Source organism: Microtus ochrogaster, chromosome 8, assembly GCF_000317375.1.
Source record: "Microtus ochrogaster isolate Prairie Vole_2 chromosome 8, MicOch1.0, whole genome shotgun sequence".
In the NCBI taxonomy this organism is placed as follows: domain Eukaryota; kingdom Metazoa; phylum Chordata; class Mammalia; order Rodentia; family Cricetidae; genus Microtus; species Microtus ochrogaster.
Window position 1 is genome coordinate 75,205,935 of NC_022015.1, and position 9,236 is coordinate 75,215,170.

Genomic DNA, 9,236 nt, shown 5'->3' on the forward strand with positions numbered 1-9,236 from the left:
TTTTGAATTTTTTAATTGCTGATAAGCATCAACACCTGCTAACAAACATGGGATTGTGAACAAGATTTCTAAGTTGAACTCTAGGGCTATCTTAACTTTAAAAAAGAAGTCAAAAATATGTTGCATTGGAGAAGAGGTTTTGTTTTTGTTTCCACAGGAAATGAGAGGCTGTGGATTCCTTCAGGATTAATACAGATCAGGTTTGATCAGGGAAGACCTCCAGAATCTTGACAGGTGATGTATACCAGCAAAGGTTACACACAGTCTTCCCAGGACTTGGCCATTCCCTCAGTTTTCTGAGATGCCTAAATCCCCTAAAGATGCCTCAATCCACAGACAACAGGAAAAAGTCTAGAGAAAACAATGCCCAATTCCCAAGAGATGGTGTACAGGTAGTTTTTGGTTATTTGGTGGGTCATGGATGTTTGCTATCATTTAGGGGAATACAGGAATACAGTATTAAAAAGACAACTATTAATCTCAGATACTTTGCATTGGTGTAGATTTTGGTATATTGAGGTGTTTTCAAGTTTAAACGAGTATATTTTAGACAGATAGATGAGGTGACTTTCAACACTCTAAAGACTTACAGAATATGGCATTTAAAATGTTTTGTTATCATAGGACTTTCCGGGACAATGAGACACATCTGCTTCTGGCAGCACCAATTTACTTCATAAAAGGATGATGGTCACTGAAGAACTCCATATGGAATTTGATTTCAATGTGGCAATGCTAGCCATTTGGGCAAGAAACTGCTCTTGCTTTGACTGCTGATGGTATATTATACAGACTAGACAATAAGGACACAAAGAAAAAGACTATTGAAATTTGCCAAGACAAGGTAGGACAGTCCTTTAAGATTCCTGCTTTACAGAAGTCTGCCAGACATTCTGCAGGATACAGAAAAAAGTGACTGATGAACTTTGCCAATGCAAGGTGGGACAGTGCTTCAAATTTTCTGCTTTACTGAAAAGTCTGCCAGATATTCTAGGCCCTTAGGCTGAAGATAGATGTCCCAATGTTGCAGAACTTTAGGTGACTGTTCAGGCAACTAGATGTCTCTGTTGTTAGGTAATATTACATCTTTCTGAGGTCTTTGATGGAGTTAAAGACTAAGTAGAGTTATAGTTTTCCTTAGTTATGATAGAAAGTAAATTAGCCATAAAACTTTGGAGTCACTAAGATAAGACAGATAATGGAGTATTTTCTCTGAATTTGCTAGATATAAATGGACTAAATATTGTAAATGTAATTCTTACTTGATAGCTGTTGCTTTTGCACTTAGTTTTACTATGGTGAAGTTAAAGCCTTTCCTTTTATTTAGACAAAAAGGGAGAAATGTTATATAATATTAGTTTAAGAAGTGTTACATTTGTTTATGCCGAGGAACATTTGTTTAATGATGCAAAGATGTGTTGGATCCTTTTATGTTGCGTTGGTTTAACTCTGTGAAGCTGTGTTACGTTGCCTGCCTGAGAGATGGCTCAGCAGGTAAAGGCACTCTACATCAAGCCTGATGTCCTGAATACAAGGTGGAAGGAGAGAACCAATTCACATAAGTTGTCCTCTGATACATGTGTGCCCAGGTATATATACATACACAATGAATAGATGCAAAAACCAAACCAAAACAAAACCCCAAACCAAAGTCATCAAGGTCATCTTTGCATTTCCTTCCTGATTCCAAATGAAAACGTAGCATTTTACTTTGACATAATAGAATTTTGGAGTTTGATTTGGAATTCTTGTGAGTATAGAACCCGGTGTTATTCCTGGATTTACCTGTTTTGTCTTAATAACTATAGTCAAGGTTAGCAGGCAGTAGACAGGTTGACAAATTTTAATAGAAATAGACTGAATTAAAATTCAGCACTACACGAAACCCCACTGATTGAGCATAGGCTCATATTTAGCCCTCTGCCAGAACAGGAGGCATCCAAGGCTCAGCCACAAAGCTCTTTGTCCTGGGACACCACCTTTCAGGATGGTCATGCACACCCTTCTCCCAGAGCCTGCTGCTGGAGTCTCCCATAGGCTTCGCATGGACTTAGGAAGGGAACAAAGAGATGTTTTTGGGTAGCCTGGTAGAAGCCACTTGTGGAAGAAAACCACATTAATGAGAAAGTATAGATGCTTTGCCAATGGAAAATTAGAAGTTTGCTTGGTTTCAATCATTGGCATTGAGTCTGGAGTCCCTCACAGTTGAATGGACTTTATCCCACTTGGCTTTTTTTGGCCAGTGTCCTGGCACACCATCAGAGAGGAAAATAATTACAAAGAAGTGTCTTAGAGGAGTGAGGAGCACTGGTAGTTTACCAGATGGGGATAATCATGGCCCTTCAAACAAACCCATGACCAGACAGTAGTACCGTTTGTCTTTTTGCCTCCATAAGCTACGTGTGTGCCCACACTTCTCCAAACAAGCATACCCCAGAGCTGAGGACTTTACTCTGTACCCCTCCTTCTCAGGGGACCCTCTGGTTCATCCTTATACATAAGCTGTAGTTCAACTGCATTAAGCCCCCCAAGGGCTTTCCCAGACCTCCCCTCAGCTCTGCAATGTCCTTACACCGCTGCAGGGAAAGGACTGTCAGTCTTGTCTACTTGTGTTTGTTGGGTGGGAATGGGAAATAACATAATTTTTAATTTGTGGGGTGGCATGAACACACAGGAGGAGGAAGGAGTGTCGGGTCCTCTGGAACTGGTTAGCAGGTAGTTGTGAACTTCCTTACGTAGTTGCTGGAAGTGGAACTCTGGGATAGCAGTATATGCTCTTCCACACTGAGCCATTTCTCCAGCTTACGTTCAGTGTATTATTATTGTGTGTGTGTACGTGTGGTCAGAGGTGTGCACTCCGCCCTTCACACGTGGAGGAGAATGGACAACTCTGTAGGGTGGGTCTCTCCTCCCATTTTTACAAGGGTTCCAGGATGGTGCTCAGGTCACTAGCTTTACCTGTGTGGCCATCTTTTTTTTTTTTTCCATTCTTATTTTTTTTTTAAACAGCTAATATTTGTGAAGACGTTAATTTAGAAGCATTTGATGGCTCACCTTTCAAAGAGAACAGTGTTAGCCTCTGCTGAGCATTTCTAGTAGCATCTGAAGTACATAGTTACCTATACAACACCCCTCAAACCAATCAGGAGCGTGATATTAATACTGATTGTCCAGAAGCTGAGACCAAGGCAAAGACTTCAAGAAAGCAAAAACTTTCACGTGGGGGATGCGGGGAACAGGGATGAGGAGCGGGGAAGATGAGCAAGGAATGCTGGTAGATATCAAGTTGGCAGCTAGGAGGGGTGGGTGACACTTGATTGTGTAAAGACACTCTGACAACACACGCCACTGCCACATCTCCTCAGAAGGACCAGGGAACCTGAGTCTCTATGCCCCAGGGGCCCTGGCAGAGTTTGTTTCTGGGGGATGTTAATGCCAAGTGCTCCCAGCTTGAAGAGATTTCCGAACACTGGGGACACCCTCAGGAGAGTCTGGCACGAGGGGTTGGAAACCAGCCAGCCACGGACAAAAGTGGGATTTAGGAAAGATGCACCAGGCGCTGCCCTGGGTACGGGGACACAGGAAACGAGAGAATTCTAGTCTCTGAAAGCATTCTGATGGGGAGACAGATGATAAACAGGGAAAGAAGGCAAACGTCTGGAGTGTGTTAGGCTGGCACTACAGGCAGAACAAAGCTGGGAACAGAAACTGGTTACAATCAGCCAAGAGGAGAGTGGGAACCGCACAGGATCCCTGTAGCTGCCGTGCTGAGAACGTGATGAAGCCGGTGACAGAGGCCAGAGAGGAGGTGACAGCAATACCTCAGGAAGGGGGAAAGCGGGTGTGAGAAGTATATTCTAGAAACATTTTGGAGGAGTCAAAACAATTTGTGGCTGTACAGCTTGGGTGTGGGCTGTGAGAAAGATGTGGACAGACTCGATGTGATCTGGGAATGGAGCTGGCTTCTGCATCAGGGGCTCTGAGGAGCAAGGCAGGCGCTGCGTGATCCACAGACTGGCTCTGAACACACGAAGTTGGTGATGTCTCCAGGACACCTAAGCAGATGCCAGTATGAGGCTAGATACAGGGATGTGAGGACGGCAGGCAGGCCCAACCCCATGCCAACTGGGACGCAAATGACATAGCCCGTGAGGTTAGGATCCCCGGAGAGCAAGACAGCTAGAGCCGAGGTCTGCGGCTGAGTCTCGGGCACTTGGGGAGATGGATAACTAAGGAGAAGGTGCAGCAAATGCTTCTAGGGCAGTAGGTCTCACCCTTCCTGATATTAGCCGTGAGCCTTTAATACAGTTCCTCATGTTGTGGTGACCCCCAACCATAGATTATTTTAGTTGCTACTTCATAACTGTAATTTTGCTACTGTTATGAATCACAATGTAAATATTTTTGGAGACAGAGGTTTGCCAGAGGGGTCGTGACCCACAGATTGAGAATCACTGTTCTAGGAGGAATTGATGAGCTGTGTCTGTGGAGATCTGCGCTACACACATTTAGCGACTCCATGAAGGCACACGGAGTTTTATATCAATGGCGTTGTACCACACAAACAGCCCTGTGACTTGATTTTCTTCCCACCACATCTGGGAGTCCTGCGCCGTAGCAACGGCAGCTGCCTGCGCCATCATTTTAGTGGCTAGGTAGTGTTTCATCCTGTGTCCATACTTAACTTCTCCACATATAAATTATTGTAGCTTAGGCAGTGATGGGCATCTTGTGCGTTTACGCTTTTCTTTCATACTTGGCTACTTGGGTCTTCCCTGGAGAGGAATTCTCATGGGATTGCTCGATCCAGCCCGTACCCATTTTACTTCCCAGTTCTGGGTTCTTGCCTGAGAAAGGCCACTAATCAAGATGGATTGAGCATGGAACAGCTGCTGACCGGGAGGAAGAGCTCCATGCACATCCCATGTAGCCGAGACCCTTCCACACATAGGGAAGACAGCAGCCGTCTATACCATCCTGTGAAGGAGTCACCAGAGGGCGGAAGGGGTCAGGACAGGACAGGATCTCCAGTGTGAACTCGGGCTTGTGGATGTAGAACCACTCATCCACGGCGGGTGGAGCAGCTCCTGGGCCCCAAGGGTTTCCAGCTGAGCCATCCCGACGCTGTTACGTCAAAAGCCAACACAGCAGACTCGGGCAGATGTGCCCTCGGTGAAATGACTGTAATTAACTCCAACTCTTTCTCCATACTTTATTTCTGCTGGCTGGACCTACCATTCGCTGTTAGAACAAGCCTACTACATAACTCAGATGTTTTCTCTACCTTGTCATTCTGAGCCTAAGCACGACTCCGTCACCTGTCTGGGCACATCCCGAGCCGTCTGCATGGCAAGTCCTGCACACTCAGCGGCAATCCTGAAAATACCACCACCAGCCAGACAGCTAGCTGACAGCCTCTGCCATCTTCAGGGGCACCAAGGGACCACACATTTAGCTGTGCACCTCTTAGAGTACAGGCAAATGTTCGGAGACAACTTTCAAGCCATAAGGGAAAGCATTAAAAGGCCACGCCATGCCCCAGATGCTTTTCCTGTTCAAGGCAGATCTGAAAACCTCAACAGCCCAGGTCTTAGGCCTCACTACCAGTGTGGAACCTCAGGAAGCAGAGGCAAGTGTCAATCACTCCAGGAGACTATGCCCCTACGTCCGCTTTTAACACATCAGGGGAGCCAGGTGGGAATGTATCTGGTAGCCTGGAGTCTGAAAACGCTTTCCAACAATGCTGCCTGGCCATTGCCTCTCCAGTTCCAGGCGTGCAGGAGCCTTTACCCTGGACGTCCCTCCAGCAAGATAGGGTCACTGAGTTCAGACACAGTGACTGAGCCAGCAGCACTGTTACTCCCATTCTGTTCTGAGTGACACTCAGTCCAGCCAGGAAGTGACAAGGACGGTTTGTGTGTGTCGTGGCTGATATCAAAGCCATCTATCTCAGGGACACAGCAAGTAGAAGGAAGTCAAATCCCATTTTCCTAGTGACTATATTGGATTTATTATGAGATTAAATATACGTAAATCCCTGTGCAACGGCTGTGAGAGAGCCTGGGGTAAGGCCAGCATCTTTGCTCTGCAGCTCTGCTCAGAAGGCCGTGTAGTACTGAGCTCCTGTGCTCACGATGTCACTCTGGTCCTCCAGGAGCTCCAGCACCTGTCGCAGCACAGCCTTGCTCAGGTCCCAGCGCAGGTTCAGGCGCACGCAGTTCAGGACATGCATCAGATGGCAGCCCTTCTCCACGTCTGTGGGTAAGGGGAGACACAGCATGATTGTGATGGCCAGGCCCTCCGCTATCCCTCTCCAGGCCTCCTGAGCCAGCACTGGCGTCAAGGCGAGACCCAGGATGACTCTTCTCGCATCAAGGGCTGAGGCGCAGCGATCAGTATAATCACACAGCCAGAACCAAGTCTGGGCTCCACACATATGTCTCTATAGTGACACAGCCCACTTCTCAACGCTGATCTTCAACATTCAAGGACTCCAGTCAGGAACTGCACACCCATGACCTAACGGCTTTACAGTCCTGACAACCCTTTCCTCTAGTACACACACAGCATTGAACCCCTAACTTCTCAGGAGGACACCTCTGGACACTCATAACTCAGTTGGTCTTTCTTAGATGTCTTACTTGACGGAGTCCATGGCTAAGGGATTCCTACCTTCAGCCTGCCCATGTTTCCTCCCCTGGCTTCCATTGGGTCATATCCGTGACAAGTGTAGTTTAGTAAACCTTTACCTTTGACCCCAAACTAAGACCACTGGGTACACAGTGATGAGAGCTGAGGACTAAAATCCCCCTTCCTCCTGAGGGTTGTAGCCATAAGGGACCATTAATTCTATTTTCATGGTCAGCATTCTTTTTTTTTCTTTCTACCAAAGCAGACTAAAACAGACTAGAACAAAAAAAATGAGAATGTTTAACATTATGTTTTGCCAGTTTACTTCATATAGACATCTTCTGACATTATCCTGAGTCAGAGACACACATCTCTAAAGGAAAGCCTCCCCTTGGAGCCCAGCCCTGGTGTGAACCAGCTAAAGGGCGTTCACACGGTAACAAAGGCTTCAGGTCCCAGGGTGGCACTTGGCGAAGCATTTTGACCCTCGTGTGCTTCACAGCCTTGAGCAAGTCACAGCACCCCCACAAAAATCAGTTCTCTTACAATTTAATGGCTGTGGGACAGGGACAATCTGTGGTTCTCCCGTGGTCTAAGGTCCTGGGCTAACAAAAACAAGATTGCGACCTCTAGTGGCTGTGTCCACTCATTACTCTCAAAATGCGGTCATTTTAGATTCACCAGCAGCTGCACTAAAGGACATGGTGTGTCCAAGGGCTGAAGACTGCCAGTGAGTCTAGATGAGACAACCAAGTGCATGCTTTGTACTTAGCTCTTGTACTCGTGATGCAAGTGCACGGAGCACCCCTGGACGGATGCTGGCCTGGTGAAGAGGAGGGATGGTATCTGACTTCTCTGTGCAGTTTTGCACTGTTTGGATTTCTAGATTCTGCATGCATTATTATTTAGGAGCAATCCTGTTTAGTGCCATAGGTTATGACAACAGGAAGACAAGTGGTCACAGCCAATACTAAGAGAGTTCCTGTGAGGTCTTGCACCAGAATGCAACCTAGAATCCAGTTCCTGGGAGTTACCTGAGCCAGGTGACTGGTCTATGGCTCTTAAAGGCCCTCGTGTGTTGGGAGCATAGCATGAATGCCCTTGAGGCCACAGATCTCCAGGAAAACCAGAAATATTAAGCATGTGGGATTCCAATGAGAAAGACATAAAGTTTGTTTTCCCACTCAAAACACTCCCAGGGAATTGGAGGTGACTGACAGCCCAGTAATTGGCGTTATCTGTTGAGACAGGTTAGTTATCTAAATGACCCTTATAGAGAGGGCCCCCCTAAGCTGCCACAACCAGGAGTGGAGATACCCAATAGTCTAAATGACCCTTATGTTATCTGGATAGCCAGCCAGGCCCCCCCCCTAAACTGCCACAACCAGAACCAGAGGTGTCTAATATTCAAAATGACCTCTACACTATCTGTATGACTGACCAGGCCAGATTCTTCCCTAAGTCCTTAAGCTAATACAGGCAGCCTGTCTCTAGAACCCATCTTTTTGGAAGAAACTTGACCCTGGGTTAATTTTCCATATAATTATGCTTCTTACACACTGGGGACTACACTACACCAGGAAACTTTTCCCAAATTGCACTGGGTTTAAATATGCCTATAACAACCCCCTGTCATCAGACCCCCTGAGTTTTGACCCAGGTTGATGAGGTCTGAACTGAATTCTCATTCTCACCTCTTAGTGGTTTGTTTCCCTGCCTGCCATGACCACCTGCAGGGTCCTCCTCACTCCTGAAGGGACCAAGAGGCAGAGTCTATCCACCCTGATAGACTCGCTAGTCTGGGCAGGGCCGACCAGACTGTATATAAAACCTGTCAATTTCTTTAAAACATTTTACTGGTGTGTGTGTGTGCGCGTGTGCATGCATGTGTGTGCACATGTGTGTATGTGTGCGCGTGTGTGTGTGCACGCACATGCCATGACACACACATGAATTTGGGAGTCGGTTTCTGCCATTGTAGTGTATATTCCAGGCTAGCTAGCCCACAGGCTCCCTGGACAGGCTCCCAACTCTGCCCCCCAGTTTGCTATAGGGGGTTCTAGGATACAAACATGTAGCACTGAGCCCAGCTTTTTTGTAGGTTCCAGGATCTGAACTCTGACTGTCAGCCTTCCGCAGTGAGCACTTCTACCCACTGAGCTGTCTTTCCAGGCAAACTTGTTCTTACTGCGCCTCTGGTCTCCAGGCTATAGGTTCTCCCAAGGAAGGAAGCGTGAACCCCTTTCATTTACTTTACAGGTGCCAAGCTATAAATTCTTCAGTCCCAATGCACATCAACCTAAGACTGAGGGGCCTCAATTCAGAGTGGAGGGATGACATCTTGGGACCACAGCATCTCGTTAAACCCTTTCTCCAGGGGGGCTGGAGAGACAGCTTGTTTGAGAAGCATAAGGACCAACTTATGTCAACTCTCCAACACCGGGTAGAATCATGCGTGGCTGCACATGAGCCTGTAAATCCAGCACTGTGTGTGAGTGTGCACAGAGAGTGGGGATGGGGACAGGAGACTGTAACCCAGCACTGTGTGTGAGTGTGCACGGAGGGTGGGGATGGGGACAGGAGACTGTAACCCAGCACTGGGGGGG

At 46.9% G+C, this 9,236-nt stretch overlaps 1 protein-coding gene across 3 annotated transcripts in view; it reads right to left on the reverse strand.

The window, feature by feature from the left end:
- Positions 1–5,999: 5,999 nt before the first annotated feature.
- Stn1 (STN1, CST complex subunit) overlaps positions 6,000–9,236 on the reverse strand; it is a 39,434-nt gene continuing 36,197 nt past the window's right edge. For all 3 annotated transcript variants that reach the window (XM_013348133.2, XM_013348132.2, XM_013348131.2), the window contains one exon: positions 6,000–6,255. In XM_013348133.2, coding sequence (XP_013203587.1) covers positions 6,098–6,255 — 158 coding nt within the window. In that variant the 3' untranslated portion in view covers positions 6,000–6,097. The remainder of the gene's footprint in view (positions 6,256–9,236) is intronic.